At 38.3% G+C, this 16614-nt stretch overlaps 1 protein-coding gene across 1 annotated transcript in view; it reads right to left on the reverse strand.

Annotated features, from left to right (window-relative positions):
- Nucleotides 1-16614, reverse strand: part of dync2h1 (dynein cytoplasmic 2 heavy chain 1) — an 82619-nt gene that overhangs the window by 27578 nt on the left and 38427 nt on the right. The window contains exons 68-82 of the mRNA XM_025055261.1: nt 15725-15866; nt 15109-15218; nt 14845-14865; nt 14528-14626; nt 13881-14004; nt 12654-12817; nt 11655-11774; nt 9973-10107; nt 8470-8613; nt 7252-7341; nt 3109-3174; nt 2898-2948; nt 1990-2043; nt 1694-1825; nt 501-573 (exon numbers count right to left, since the gene is read on the reverse strand). Of these exons, the coding sequence (XP_024911029.1) occupies nt 501-573; nt 1694-1825; nt 1990-2043; nt 2898-2948; nt 3109-3174; nt 7252-7341; nt 8470-8613; nt 9973-10107; nt 11655-11774; nt 12654-12817; nt 13881-14004; nt 14528-14626; nt 14845-14865; nt 15109-15218; nt 15725-15866 (1525 nt within the window). The remainder of the gene's footprint in view (nt 1-500; nt 574-1693; nt 1826-1989; nt 2044-2897; nt 2949-3108; nt 3175-7251; nt 7342-8469; nt 8614-9972; nt 10108-11654; nt 11775-12653; nt 12818-13880; nt 14005-14527; nt 14627-14844; nt 14866-15108; nt 15219-15724; nt 15867-16614) is intronic.

Genomic DNA, 16614 nt, shown 5'->3' on the forward strand with positions numbered 1-16614 from the left:
TGTGCTCACTCAGGCTTGCCTGTTAGCATCCTAAGCCTAGACTGGGAGAATTCTGTGAGATTAGCTGTAAGAGGATTACAGACTATGCCTCATTAGCATACTGATTCACTTCCAAAAAACACATGCAGGTAAAGCATAAATCTTCATCTCCGGCGCATTTTTAATCTCTCGCCGTCTGCGACTCTTTCATTCAGACATAGGCACGTCTGAATGACTCTCTGTCTGACACGTGAACACACCCTTTCCCTGGGGCAACAGGAATATCTCGTCGGAAAATCTGTCTATTTAGCTTATGAGATTCTCTGTATCGTTACGTTTCAATCAAAGAAAGTGTTAGTGTCGATGTAAGGTCTATTTTCATACCACTGCTGTAAACTCAGGTTTGTTCCCACGTGTCTGGGTTTTGACCAGGATGCAATGCGGGTGAAGGTGATTTAAAGTAAGGATAAGATACATAGTGAATTAGAGAATAAATATAATAAAAAGCAGATACCACTTACCGAGAGCCTGGGAGGCAAACGCTGTCATAGCACTCTGCAGTCTGTCTGGTCTGAGTGCCTGGACCAGTAACAGCTGATGGAGAGTAAAGCAAGTAAAGCAGGGAGACCAGAAATGTAGGGAGAAAAAAAGGTGTGTCCATCAGTTTATTATTTTAGATTCTTATTATTTTTAATAAGGAAATTGATATAACTCTAAAACACATATGTCAAATTCGAGGCCCGTGGGCCAAATGGAGCCCGCTATGTCCTTTAGTGTGGCTTGTGAGAGCTTAAAAGGTGTTTAATTGCCTTATAATATAGTCTTCAGAGTGTATACTGAGCATAAATTACACCTTTTATAATGATGACAGATCTATGAGCAGAGATCTAGCTGGCGTGTTCAAGGACAGGCGTCGTCACCTCATCAACTTCCACCCTAGTCATTTTGAACTGAAATATCTGTTTGTTGTCTGATTATGTAATTTACTTGAATTTTTGTTTGTTTGTTTGTTTTATAACCTGCTGTAAAGGTTTTGTTGTCACACAAAACAATGTTCAATATTTGTAACTTGAATAAATAATAGTCGATCCATCGAGCAGCATTAACACGTCATGATGAGTTACATTTTTACCGGCGATTTTCAACCCTGGGTCGCTACTCCACGTATAGTCACCTGGAATTTAAATGGGGTCGCCTTAAATGTCTAGTAGACAAATTAAATAAATATACATTTTTTCAACTAATTTCACGAATATAAATCGAGTCCAAATAAATATCTGAGTTGGCGCATCTTGATTGATGGCTAAGATCACGTGACTGGGAAAAAAAAAAATGTCTCTCCAATCGGCAGAAATCTGTGAAGTCAACATGGGGTCACAAGCCAAAAAAGGTTGGGAATTACTGATCTATATCTCTATATACTGGCTATATCTGTAACATCTGACTTTTCGAGGTCAACCGTATTGTTGATGTGTGGGTTTGAGAGTCCTCGTGTAAAATGAATATGCCGGTGTCTTTTTATCTGCTTCTATAACTACATTTTCGTCTTCTATACCTCTAATAGAGAAGAGTTGAATGTCATTAGTTGTTAGGGTAATAACTTTGATATATTAAAGGAAGCCCACACCTCTGTCACAGCCCCCTCCATACCCAGTATTAAATGGCATCTTTTTAATTCGCCTGATGAAATGAGTGGCTTTGATTGAAAGCTGACCTGCTGGAAGGGAGTAAGCTTCTTGGCAATGGATGATGGGATTTCCTGTTCACACTGTGAGCTTTGTGAGAAGGACAGCCAAAGGTCTGAGTCACTCAAACACAGGGACGGGTACAGAGACGGGAACGTCGTCTGTGAAGGAAATGTAGCAACCGTTGAAGTGGGTTGATGAAATGACACACGTTATAAGGTCTGAGAGATTTTTTTTTTTTAATTTAAATACATTTTATTTTGTGATTGTCAATGTACAGTAGAGTGTATGTAAGTGTGGGTTAACATCAGTGTAAGGTGTTTACCTTAAAAACGACCATTGCGCCATGCCTCTCTGGGTCAATCCAAGATGGGAACTCCTGGAGACAGAGATTGAAGATGAACTACAGAGGTTCAAAGATAAAACACACACACATACACATGCACGCACACATGTACACAAACACATAAAAAAAACAGTTTTTTAAAGTGGGGGGCGCGTAATTATTGCAGTTCCATTTTTTTTAATACGCCACAAAAGAGGAAATTCAGTGGAACAGTAGTAGTACAATATTTTTTATCTACAAAAAGTTGGCAATGCAGAAAAAAAAATTGAGAACCACTGCCTTACAACAAGAAGGTCAAAGGTTACGATTCTTACCATCCGGGAATATATAGTAAATTTCTAGTAACTTTGAGGCTTAAACAACCAGAACATATTAAGACATATTTCTTGTGTCTCCTTTAAAGCTTTGGCAAGTTTTTCAGAACTGTATCCTTGTCAAGCTGTGTTTTTATTTTATGAGATCGGATTTTTTTTTTTAACCCTTAAAAAACGATGAGGGATTCTGAATTCAAAGTAAAATTTTAAACAAACAACAAGAACGTCAAACAAACTTGACTGGCAACAGCAAATAATTATAGAAGCTTTTCGGATTATTTAAACTTGAACTTGAACTCAGTGTCAACTGTGACATGACGTTGTCCATTTGGATCCCAACCAAGAAGCAGGTCGCGACCTGCTTCTTGGTCGGGATCCAACTGGACGATTAAGCTAACAATCAATCATGTGGCAACCAATAATATTCAGCCTCCCAGTTCTATTTTCTGTCTTTCTTTTTCCATATGTGATCATAATTTACAAACCTTACTTAAACAGACCTTAAAACAGACGTAAAAAAAACACAAAAAAACAATAGCGTAAGAACCAGCAGTTAAGACGTTGACAACTTACTTCTTTCCTAAATACTTCTCCCACAACTGACCCCGTGAAGACGTCCCATTCCTGTAGCGCAGGAAGACAGAAAAAAATTAACGTATACAGCAGTGTAAATCCAACACTTACATTCGTATTTTAAATTTAAAGTGTATTCAAAATTATAGCTGAAGTCAGCAGTACTGGCTGGGAAACACACCCAGGAAAAGTCTTTTTAGATAACACTCACGTTCTCCTGGAAGAGCTCGGGGTACATGCCTTTGACAAAGTGTATGGCAAACATTAACTGATCAGCCTGAGGCAGAGGAAAGAGGAGACAGAGAAATGGATGTATTATTGACAACAGTACGTCAGAACAGTGCACACTGACTATTTAGTCGGCTCAAACCCGACAACTTTGAAAATGAGGAAAACAGTTTAACATTTTGCCGACACAAGGGCAAACACACTCGCATTCCCACTGCAGCGATAAGCAAGTCAGCCAATGTTTACCCTGTGGGCTTGTAAAGGATTTAACAAAGTGACACAAAAAAAAAAACCCCAGAAGACTTGTTTTTTTTTATGAATCACACTGGCTGTTATTTCCACTCTCTGCGGAGCAGTGATATCGATTCTTCCTTGTTCCCCTCTTTCTGTTCCCTTCCTTCTTTCTTTTCCACTATGCTGTTCCTTTCCTTTATTTCCTCTCTGCTGTTCCTATTTCTTTTCTTCTCTTCTGTTCCCTTTATTTCCACACTGTTCCCTTCCTTTATTTGCTTCTTAATTGTATTTCCTTTTTGTTGATGCTTTCCTCCATCCTTTCTTTTCCATCTGTTCTTTTCTGCTGTTCCTACCTTTTTATTTTCCCTTTTTCTTCTTCCTTAGCTAATAGCTGATTTAATTACTAATGAATGTAAGTAAGAATAATTTAAAAAAAAACACCTAACATTTAGTCAGCTATCATCAGAACCAATAATGATTCTCAGTCGCTAATGTAAGAATAATTAAAAAAAAAACACCTAATATTTAGTCAGCTATTATCAGAACCAATAATGATTCTCAGTCGCCACAACATCTGTCCTAGTGCATATTTACTATAACACACAGGCATGGACAAGTTCAACTTTGTGAGCTTTTGTTATAATATTTTTTTTTTTTTTCTGCATAGAGACGTCATGTGAACAGGTTGAATTCACCGCCTTTATTCACCTCATATAAGTGTCCTGGGAAAAAAAAAAAAAAAAACAACATTTATTGTTTATAAGCGGTTCAACAATCAATATGTCGTCGAAAAATCCTGATTCGTTTGCTCAATCAATAGGTTAGTCAGGTGAATCAGTGCTGTGAGTTGGAGAGATAACAACAAAGAATGAAAAAGCCATAACACGGTCTTGACAAACAAATGGTTGTCAAAAAAAAAAAAAAAAAAAAAAAATTTTTTTGTGTTGTGTAAAAGTTGGTATCATCATTTTGTGTCGAACTTTCGTAGACTAATCGTGGCTTTTACTTTTTCTTTTCCCTTTACATTATTATGTAACATTATTAACACACACACCTTATTTTGGGAACACTTTTTTGTAGCACAGAAACAACTACTCTAGTAATCTGTACAAGGGGCTTACTGTATGTATTGGTTTGTAACTTGTGTTCATATTCACATGTATTACACTGTGAGTAAGGGGGTTATATATAGAGTGACGGAGAGAGAGAGGGAGAGAGAGAAAGATTACGTTCACGATTTACAGCCCAATCGATGCAATGATTGCTGAATGGGTCAATATTTGACACTTCATTAGTCTGTTAATGGCAGCCAGTTGGATTGTAAAAATGTGTAAATATATGCGCTTAACTAATTGTGTGCATGGACTTTGAGATCGATGAGACCCAGGACTGCTAAGCCAGTGCTTTGCACTTTATTATGATCGTTTACAAGGAATTTTCAGATTCGGCAGAAGTTGAAAAAAAAAAACGATCACTGTGTGTAAATCAATTTGAACCTTTCACTCTGACGAAATGGAATAATGAAAATAGAAGAGCAGCGGTTCCCAACCTCTGTGCCGTGGCACACGAGTGTGCCGTGAGAGGTCATTAGGTGTGCCGTGGAAAATGATCCAATTTCACTTACTGGGGCTGAAAATGATTATTTATTTATTACATATAACTTAAATATATATATAACATATACTTTTTCTTTAACTTTAATATATATATATATATAACATATACTTTTTCTTTGCTTGTTAAAGCATAAAAGGCAGATTAATTCGATACTCTTCTGCTAGGTGGCAGCAGAGACGTTAAAGCATAAAAGGCAGATTAATTCAATACTCTTCTGCTAGGTGGCAGCAGAGAGCTATGAAAACTAAAAACAAAAACAAAAATCAAAACTGTTGAAGAAGATCTTTGTGAGTGTCTTTCTTCAATTCCTGGGCAGTATATCAGCATGGTCTTCAACTAAATAAGACAAGATTTTAGTCAATTATAAAGTAATTTAAACTAGAAGATTATTATATTTCATCACATATACTTTTTGTGACTCAAAAAAGGTTGGGTGACACTGGTAAGGAGCAGTGGTTCCCAAAGTGGGCGGCCCGTGCAGAGTGTACAGATGATAGCTTGGCCCAATAGCTGCTATTGGGCCAAGCTATCTGTCGCCCAATTGGGTGAAATTGCAATAATTTGGAATTGTATTTCCTTTTTGTTTTATGTGAACACCAGTTATATAGGAATTACAGTGTATTTGAAGATAAAAGCTGTGACAGAATCAACTGCAAAGAGAGGCTTCTTCAGTTCAGCCAATCATTGCAATAGATCCTCCCTGGGAAATATGACGTTTGTAGAGACCAGATCATATGCGTAGAGAGGACATTGATGCCAAGACAGCATGAAAGGACAGCATTTGTTATCTGTTCAGCCACAACAAGATGAAGAAAAAAGAAGTTGTGTTTTCCATCAATAAAGCTGTGACTTAGAAAAAGACTCTGCAGCTGCGTTTGCAGTCCGCCAGTTTTGAGCTACGAGCCGGAGGGGACTAGGTGCATTTTTGAACTGTGAAAGTCCACTAATTAAACAGTGGAGGACGAAAATGTCAATATCCTGCTAGCCAGAAGGAGAAAGAGCAAACAAAACCAGAGAAGGCTTAACAAGGAGTGTAACAAGAAACCTGAACACGACAGATTTTTCTTTTCACTCAACCAGTCAATTTTTGCAGAGTTTAAAGTAACCAGTTAAAGGTACATTTGAGTGGGCATTGTGGTGTGACCTGTGGAACTAATACTGCACCTATCCCCTTTCTGGTCCTGGTAGAGCCTAGTATCCATATAGATAAAAAAAAAAAATCAACGTTAGAAAAAAAAAAAAGGAATTGAACACAGCTGGATTCTTTCTATATCTGTGTAGCAGCACTGTCCTTAATGACCTGTTTCTTATGTCTTTACCTTTAAATGGTCAGGAACCAATGCATGCCGTGCCCACCTCTTCCACAGAGAAGAACTGAGGACAGGTTTGTGTAGCTATGGCAACAGGTGAGCAGCGACAGAGAAAGACAACAAACTGTGGTCTGACCCTTATATGTTTGACCCAAAGTCAAAGCCAGAACAAGAAAAAAACTCTGCTCATTGTGTTAGCCGTGTGCTAAATGACTAGCCGTGCTTAGCTTTTGGGTTGAACATCATGACGGTGTGATAGTTGCATATTAATTAAGTAAAAAAAATAAATAATAACGGCTGCTCAAGCAGGATGGAGTAGTATTGTGGGTGGAGCTTCCTAATCTATGGGGGGGTTACCACTTTGTGATATTTTCTGAGACACATTTCCAGATTGTGGCAGGTTATAAAGAATCGACTCAGTAGTTGAGATTGGAAATTAAGTGATAGTCAGGCACCTCAGAAAACCACATTATATACTGTAAATATATGTACCAGAGCATGTGTGTCCCCAGCATGGCTTATTAAGAGCAGGGAGTTAGGTCCTGAATTCAGGTCACTCAGCTGGAATACCAGCTTTTTTTTGTGGAGGTTGGATGCCAAGGCTTGGTAAATTATTCTAAGTGCCCACTGAGGGGGTGATAGTATTAGTGAGAAATTGGCAAAATAAACAGAAAAGCTGTAAAAGAAGAGGAAGTGGCACGGAAAAAAATAACAACAACTGCAGGGTTTGGCACAGGCCTCCGTGCCCTCCCCCTCACCACGAGATGTTCAATGGTTGTGACCACTGCAATAATTACACTGTAGCAGGAACATGAACTTAGCCTTTGTGAAGGCTAAGTTCCAGCGAAATGCTTCATTCAGCTGTCACAGTCGCCAGGCAGCACTCTCAAAGTCACCGAAGGTGTTTTGTCAAAGGTGGTTAACGCCACATTAGTTTTATTTACACACTTAAGTTTGCACTTTACCTTGAAAAGTGACCGGCAGACGTATTCATACACCATGCTCTTCAAGCTGGCCTCCAGTGCGGCAATCCTGGCCTCAGTGTTCTCGACCTCCTGAAACACACACGCACACAGTCACGAACATTGAAGCATTAGCAAGATGAGAGATGAAAAGGATTCAAAAGCCATTAAGGTTGGAGAGATGGTATTAGATGGTGAGATGTGCCGTTATTCTCTCTGCTTGTGCGACCTGCCTTGGTGTTTACAGTGCTCTGTTATGTGAGCTTTTGTTCAATTAATAGGAAGGAAGTCAACGAGGATTTCTTTTTGTCCTGCTGTTTCATCAAGACATTGTATTTTTTGCTCCAGATATATATTTACTTTAAGGATTATTGGTCTCAGGAACTCATTCCTGATGGGTTGAGATTCATGAAAGAAACGAAACCAAACAAAGCTATGAATTGTATTTGTAATTAGATTAGAGGTTTTGTTCAGAAGAAAAAAAATGCAGTACACTGCAATTTTGGGTTGAGTGTTCCAAACTGAATATATTCCAGTATATATTTCTGTTACTGTATTACTATATTAAAAAAAAAAAGATTAATCAAGAGATGGAAACAAAGTACCTAGGAACAGTAAAGACTAGAACATAATTAATCAATGTCTTTTTTTATAAATGTCTCAGTGGTCAGCAAGTAACACTGGCAGCTAGCATTAAGTGAAGGATTAATTAATTATACCCAAATTTTGACTTCATTGCAAGAACACGAGCCCCGCTCTCCACATATTGAACTTTTAATTATTCTGCTTCCTCCGGCTTTTCACCGTGACAACAAGAGTGTTACTCATTCATCCGAAGGCCAGAATTTTTCTGGACAGAAACTTTGGGGGCTGAATAAAAATCAACTTTTTGCCTAACATTAATATTTTATGTTGATTTTGGAATATAGTCGCGGGCCTGATTGGATATTTTGGTGGCCTGGATTCGGCCCGTGGGCTGCCAGTTGAGCATCACTGGTGTAGAGCAACATGGATTTTTAGGTAAATTTGGACTCACTTAACTAACAGTTCAAATGTACTTCTTTGTTGAAGTAACGTTTCTGTTGGGAACGCTGATGTTAAGCCACACTCATTTGTGCAGATTTCTATTTTTGAATTGGTAGAATGGCTTTCCATTGTTGGCTGCAGATGAAAAGATGGAAACTTCAGTGCAGTACATTGAGAGTAGTTGCTAAAAGTTACCTTCTTGGCCTGGAGAGCCCTCTGGAAGAGGCGCAGGAAAGCAGCAAGGCTGAAGCGGTACATGTTGTTGATCCTTGACAGGTCGGTGATGACAAAGTACATTTTGCTCGCGCTCTCTGCCAGAGGTAGGTAGGCGTCCCGCTCCTGAAAGGGGGAAAGGAGGTGAAAGAAAAACGAACGCATTACAAAAAGGTAGGCTGTTTAAAAACAGTAGAAAAATCATTATTAGACAGGAAAAAATGTAATAGATGAACAGATGGCTGGATTTAATTTCCTCAGCACAAGTGTGGGAAAAAAGAATAATTTATTTCAATCAACCTTAAATGACAGAAAAACGAGAAAAGGGAGCATTAGGAAAGAAGGGATGTTTAACAAAAAGAAATACAAGATAAAGAAATAACAGGGAAATCATAAAGAGTCCTGGTGTAACACTGCACCCCAGAGGCCATGATGTAACACATCAGCAGCAGCTCATTACTTCAACGTCAAACTTTTACTGATTTTTCTTTAAATATTATTAAACTAAAAAAATCGAATATTTAAAGAGTTGTCCTCTAATGTATGCAATATTTAATTTTGAAATGACTTTGCAGGTCATTAATAGGGTTGAATGCATATCATTTCACCGGTCAGAAAATAATACACTTGACTTTTGAGGCACAGCACATATTTTTTAAATTACAAAACTCACATTTAACTTACTCAGTGTGAATGCTATGCCTGTTTAAATGACAAAAATTCACACATGACACCACCAAACAAAAGCAGCACAAAAGAAGATGTGAAAGAATATAATAACTGTAGCCTTTAAATTAACTCACAATTTACTTACTCAGTGTGAATGCTATGCCTGTTTAGTTGAACACACCGCTGATATACCCACAGGAAAGACAATCAGTTTGGAGAGAGTATTTTTGTTTGCTAGAAACCATGATACTATTTCACAGCTTTCACAGCGAGCATTATGGAATCAGCTTTGTCGATTTCCCAGTAAAAGACAATCCAAAGAAACTATAACTTTCATTGTATTGTTGTCAGCCTTTTTTTTTTTTTTTTTTTTGCTTTTTTTGTCAATTTTATCCAAGAGCCCGTTTGGATTTCATTCCTTTTTATTTAAGATATTTAGCCTAACCCTATTGCTGCTGTCACAGCCAAAGCATCACTAATTCCATTGTTTGAAGGGCAACAGGTAGCTACACATATTAGGAAATCTGCTGCCACCTGGTGGAAGAGTATTTAAATGTTCCAACACCACGCACTCCAAAAACAAACGGTGATTAAATAGTGGTTTTCAGACCAGTGAAATTGAAATTGGTTATTTTCCACAATGATCTTTCACCGCACGGGGGTTGGAACTGTTTCACATTAGTTTCAATGAGATGTTGGAAGTCTGTGTCGCCGCAGAGGCTGGCTGTTTAATGCGGGAATGTTCATACTAAGTCTATACTTTAGTGTATGTGTGTGTGTGTGTGTGTGTGTGCATGCGTGAATGAAGCACAATACCTGGTCCAAAGAAGCCTGCAGCCTGTGCGACTCCAGCAGTGACTCCTGTATGAGGGCACTGCTTGCCTTGGTTTGGTTCAGACTGTCGATGAGCTCCCTGTTCTCCAGAATATTCCCCTGAGCTGTGGCCAGAGTCTGGGGAAAACAGAAGAGGTTTTTATTTCACTTATTTACCTTGAGTTATGTTAGAATTGTCAACAAACAATTCAACTGAAACGCATTCCCATCGTCCTCACAGACGACGGACTTCAACAGAACACATTCCCAGACTTTACTCTACAGTCGTGCCATTTGACACAGGATATAGTTATTGAGATTTTCTACACATTTTGTAGCTGTATTTAAATATCCATAAATAAAAGTGAAATGATTTTCATAAAAAAAAATGCGAAAGCAATGTATCTTCTATGAAGAGAGGAGGATTTTTAAAATGATGCATTGTGAATAAGAATCCTGGTCCAATATAAAGTATGTTTGCTGCTGAATTGGACGAAAATGTTCACAACTGAGGTTCGATGATCGACCCTTTGAGTGATCCACACAAACAAATTAAGGAAATTAAGGAGGGAAAAGAGGTAAATCACAGATATCGCAAAGAATTCCATGTGTATCAGTTAAATTTCGAAGGTGTTGATTTCCTCTAGATATCGCATTATACAAAAGAGTTGTCTTTTCATCGTGGTCAGATATTATTCCTTTTCCTATTTAAGTTTTCCCAGACCTCTATTAGTACAATTTCAACCTTTAAACCCAAGTGATGAAATATAGTCAAATAAATTCCAAAAAAGATTAGAAGGCCGGGATACGTCAGGTAGAATATGCTCTTTCAATTTCAGATAAATGACAGGTCTAATACCACTGGACGACTAACATACAGCTCTGGATTCTGTTTTAGTTTGTCCGTCTTTCATTTCTGCTCGAGAATAAAAAAAAAAAATCTGTCTCATTAAGGCCATTGACTTTTTATGGGCGTCTAGACTGATAGCATCAGGTATGTTGTGAGGGGTTTTTTTTTTCTTCTTCTTCTTAAAAATCCTTGGAGTCTGCTTGGAATATTGATTGACAATCTTGGTTCTATATCCTTATTACCGTGGATGGAAATTACGGAAAGTCTGTTGCCTTGAAAACCCCCTGAAGTTTCAGTCTTTGGTGAAATGATGTGCAGTGGAGTGAACTTTGTGAATTGGTTTCATTACAAACTTCTCAAGGTCAGCTCAGGTAGCCACCAAATAAGATGGCTGGTCAATATAGAGCAAGAAAAGAATTACTGCCCACCCCCCCCTGCAGCATCACTACATATACATGGGCTCAATGCCCAGGATTAGAGTTTCCAGCTTGACTGCTGCTCCATCAAACACATTTGATTGTGTTCCGGGGAGGAAAGCCAGTGACAAATCACATCCTTGTTGCCACACTATAGATTTCTCCTGCTGGCTCTGCAACCGCTGTCTTATTCTGTCTTCTAAGTTCTACCGAGGCTAACAGCCGCAGAAAGCAGCTTAAGTTACAGTTTCCAGTGTAGATTTTCTAACATTTGAACAACTCTATAATGTTCTATTCATTAAAAAGATGCATTCAATAAAAGATTAGGGTAAAAACACTTGCAGCCTCCTCCTCCAGCTTGTTTTTCCTTCCACAGATGACTGTAAAATGTGTGTGTGTGTGTGTGTGTGTGTACATACCTCCAGCAGTGATTCTTCAAGCTGAGCCAGCTGTATTTTTTTGTCTTCCTCTTGTTGAAGGAGTCTCGTTTTCTCGGTTTCCAGTTCTGGCTTTTCCTGCTGGATGGTCAGGGCTAGGAGCTGATAGAAATACAAAGGACAGAGTGAGTAGACTTCGTACTTTTTTGTAGCGCTGTCAGAACTGTTTATCCAAAGGTTCCACCGTAAATAGATTTGTTGTTGCTCTGACGTGCAGTCGATACACATGTTTCCATTTTACTGAAGCAACCTAAAGCTTAAAATACCATTTCAACCCACAGCATGCGTTTGCAGCGACCTCAACCTCAGGTCAGACACCTGGGTTGTATGTACAGTATATACACATACAAATATAAACTGATTCGTTATTTCAGTTTACGTAGATTGGTTATCCCCGCATCTGATTTTCTACTCAGTAACGGGTACTTTTTCAATGTAGCGAAGTAAAGTACTTGAATCAAAATGTGCTTAAGTAAAAGTAAAATTACTGATTATTCCCGATAAATTGATTATTCCCAATAAACAAAAACATTACAAATACTCACAAAAACTACTCAATTACAGTAACAAGAGTTCATGTAATTTGTTACTCTTCACCTGTTATTAATCTTAATCGTGTGATCTGACCATAATTTAAATCCTAAATCTTAAACCTTAAAAGTCTCTCTCTTTCAGTGGAGAGCTGAAAAATCCCTATAAGGACAATTATCCCAACACAAGAGTAACCCCGACGCCGGCCAAAAAAAAATGTCCCCGCAAGTACAGCCACAAGCGCACACACACGCATACAAATGTTAATAGTCTTTAAGGAAAATCCTTCCTCTTGGAACTGACTTGCTGCACAACATGTATTTGCTCAATAACTTGAAAAATAAGTACATCTGGAATACAAGCCCAAACAACAATCGGTACCGTTGATCATTCCTGGAGGTACAGTGAAAACAAATCCCTTCACATCTACTTTGTTTCACTGTAGGTTACCTGTCCTCTCAGGCCGGCCCTGGTGGTGGTGAAGTTCACCTCTGTAACCACGGACACAGCATCAGGTGGGATGAAGGGATTTGGATTCCTTGTCGCCAGGAAGAGACGGAAATCCTCGTTGTAGTCTATCACCTTGTCTCCGATCTGAACCACGTATCTGGGGCCTGCGGGTGTGTGTTTATACGACACGCGTCAAGGATGGACATATGGAAAGACAGGCGGTTCTCTTTGATCAAGATCAACAATAAATTCCATCTTTACCAGTTCACACATTCTACCCTCGTCCCTGTGTCTCCGGCAGCGAGATGCTGCCAAGACATGTCTCTGACTATTTTTTTCCCCCCAGTCCTGTTCAACACCACTTAGAAATGAAAAACTTGGCCTTTACCAGACTTTCTTTCAGAGCTTGAAATAAACAACCATCCACCTTCTGCATGTACCGGAGCCTTATGACTCAGCCTCATTTCCTAAAGGTTGTTGTTGTTTCCTGCCTCTGTTTATACTTGCCCAGCATGGTTGGTATTTTAAAATGTAAATCAGAATAAAACATCCATTGGATCTAAAGTGAGAATTTGATTAAACATTTTCCTCATACAGCTATTAACGCACCTTAATTTGTCAAATTTGTTTTTGCGATGCTTTAACCAAATGGCCAAACTTCACAAGGAATTAAAGTTTAATATCATTTTTATTAAAGATGTGTTTTATGTATTTATTTACACCTCTTCATCCTCCATAATCTTTTCTCACTCTCCTGTAATTGTGCCGCAGCTCACTCACAAAGATCCGACTCGGAGTGAACTTGCATGCGCTGTTCTTTAATTTGTCACTGTCTATATCCTTTTGTGACATCACCCGCCAACAAAAATGTTATTACTCAGGCCAATTCATTTCATTCTTGGGGAAAATAACTGGAACCTTCACTCTGCTGTCTTGTGAAAAGACACAACAAGGATGGAATGAGGCTATATACAGATTGGGATGTGAAGACAGCAGTTCATTTTTTTAATATTAGAAGTAAGGACTCGGGCCAAAATTGCATGTACTTCTCAAGACTGCGTAATTACCCATGCCGTACTTCACACTGATAGTGATAATTTGTTTTATAATATTTTGTGGAAAGGAATTTTTGCCTTTGACAGCAGCTGTTTGTAGACGTTAAAGCCTCTTGTTACCACATTAATTAAAAATGGTCACGTATCACTTCTAAAAAAATTGTTAAAATACCTTGTGCAATGAAGTCTCTCCTCAACAGTGGGTAAAGCACAGGTTCAATTCCATCCATCTCCTGGATGATGAGTGTTTTTCCAAACCTGACAGCCAGCTCCAGGGATGTCATGAAGTTACTGTCCTAGAAACAAGAACACAGTATTTTTGATATTTGTGATTTAACTGAAAATGTATATTTTTCTTTGAAAAACACAACCTTCGTGTAATCGTTATTTCTTGGAACTTTTGGGATGTTCTACTTACTAACTATTTTCAACTTTCAATTGTCAATGTATTCTAGTGCTTAGGGAGGGAGACACAAGGTAACTCAATCTGTTTCAGAATTTTAAAAAAATTTAAAGCATTAGATTGAGAAGAAAAACTCTTAAAGGACAATTCCACACATAATTGCATGTCATCTGCATAGCTGTGATAGTCAAACTAACAATCATGCAGAATGTGACCCAAAGGTAGCATGAAGAGGCTAAGACAGGGGTCCAAAGACAGAACCCTGAGGAACCTCATATGTCACAGCCACTCAATCAGATTGACCGTTTCTAATGGTCACAAAGTAACCTTTTGAACAGTTCAACATGCCAGTTAGTGAGCAATTTAATTTATTGCCCTTCAAGTCTTTGTAAATAAGCACCCCTGTCTATGTTTACCTGCTGGTTGATAACCTCCAGTCTGTGCTGTTTCAGGTGTGTGCGTAGCCACTCTGTAGCTCTGGATGACGGGTCAATCAGGAACGGACAGGCAACACTCTAACAACAGAAAACAACAGCCATGCTTCTACACTATTTGGTTTTAAGATCATTTAAGGTGCTGCCAGTTTTAGTCTTTGTGTATCTACTAGTGTATCTACATCAGAAATGGAGAACACAGAACTATAAACACAGAAAATGTGCAGTAAAAGAGACAGAGGCTACGACAAACCACAATAGTTTGGGTGACACGAATGACTGATGAAATATGAACATACCTGTAATTTGAGTTCACTGATCTGGAGGCAGCAATGGTAAAAAAAACAAAAAGCACACAAGCACAATAGAGATATGTGGAGGACAGATGAATGATAGGAGTTCAATTTTTAACTGATATACAATAATGTTGGTGTGGTAATCTGTTACAATGAAAATCTATCCGAACTTGCGACTTCAACTTGTAATCAAGTGATCATGGTAAGAAAAACAAACAGATCACCATACATCGACTAAAAAAAAAAAAAAAAATCTATCCGTCTAACCTGCAGTATGACCAGTGCGTTCTCCATGGAGAGGTCATCCGAGGGCAGCCCTTCGCTCTTCCAGATCAGCTGCTCGCTCTCAGAGCACAGGAATGTGCGCAGGTCAAACTCTGACAAAGATACACACCATAGGTATGTTTTTAAAACTTTGGTTATACTTTATTTATCTTTATTTATGCCTTTATAGTGTGTGAGAGTGCAGTGATTGTATTTACAACCAGAGCCGTCGCATTGATTGGACGGCGCAAACCACCACTTAATTAAGGGACGGCCTGGAAGGAGCATCTCTCAAGTAATTTAGTGAATCTAAACCGAGCTTATCTAAGTGATGACAGTTTAATGTCTGTGTGTTCTCAAATCTAAAATAAGGACCTTATTAAAGTACCTGATTGGATTAATCTAGATTCATCTTAAATCAGTGAAAGCTCACGTAACAAAAATATGATTTTCCCTCAAGATTCCAGAAAAAAAAAAAAAAATAGCAAAGGAAGTTATGGAAGGTTATACACAGAAGTGGTTATTATGCAAACTGAAGCCATGAGCCTTTTACTTGAGTGTTTGTGGTCTGAACTGGCATATGTTGTTGTTAGTGCATTGGCCTGAAAAGCAGATTTACTCTGTAGTCCAGACTGGTCCATCCATGTCTCCAGACAGTGTCTTCTACGGTCTTCAGGAGCTGCTGACAGGTAGGTGATGAAGGCTGCAGCGAGCATAGCCCGCTTAGGGAGTGTATCTAACTCATTCTTTATCTCTGACATCTGATTGGAAGAGACACATGGTTAGCGGAGGAACACGCTCACAGGAGTAAAGATAACGTATTGTAAACCATAAAAATGGGGAAAGTACCAGTAAAAAAAGAATAAGAAGACGAAGAAAAGTCTTGTCTAAGTTTAAAATGTCACCTTACAGAACGCATTTCTTGCTCATAATTCTGAAATGTACATGAAGCCAATGTGCAAATTAATTTTGGAGCTGGGAGCTTTATCGCACTCCTCCTCCTCTTCCTCTTAGGATCAGCTCCCCCTGAATTGAAAGCAAATTACGAGGAAGTTTACACTGTTTTTAGTTGGCAACGTTTATTTATTTGTTGTCGTTCTTAAAAACCTCTGTTTCTGTATCTTTGTCTTCAGTCAAACGTTAAAGGTCACATATACAGTACATATACATATATATACATATACATATACATATATATACACATATATATACATATATATGTATATAATATATATACATATATACACAGTATATATACAGTATATATTACCTTTGAAGTTTATCTTTAAATATATATGTATAAATATATATATTCCTATATACAATATAACTATACTACCATAGTACTAAGTATAAGTTGCGCCGTATAAGTCGCATCAGTGGCCTCTAGCGGCTGTGTAAAAACAACAAACGTGAAATTATATATTTCGATATATATAAGGCACACCCGAGTATAAGTCGAAAACCCAACCAGAGGATAATTATTATTAGGCACACCCGAGTATAAAG

Source organism: Cynoglossus semilaevis, chromosome 4, assembly GCF_000523025.1.
Source record: "Cynoglossus semilaevis isolate Cse_v1.0 chromosome 4, Cse_v1.0, whole genome shotgun sequence".
In the NCBI taxonomy this organism is placed as follows: domain Eukaryota; kingdom Metazoa; phylum Chordata; class Actinopteri; order Pleuronectiformes; family Cynoglossidae; genus Cynoglossus; species Cynoglossus semilaevis.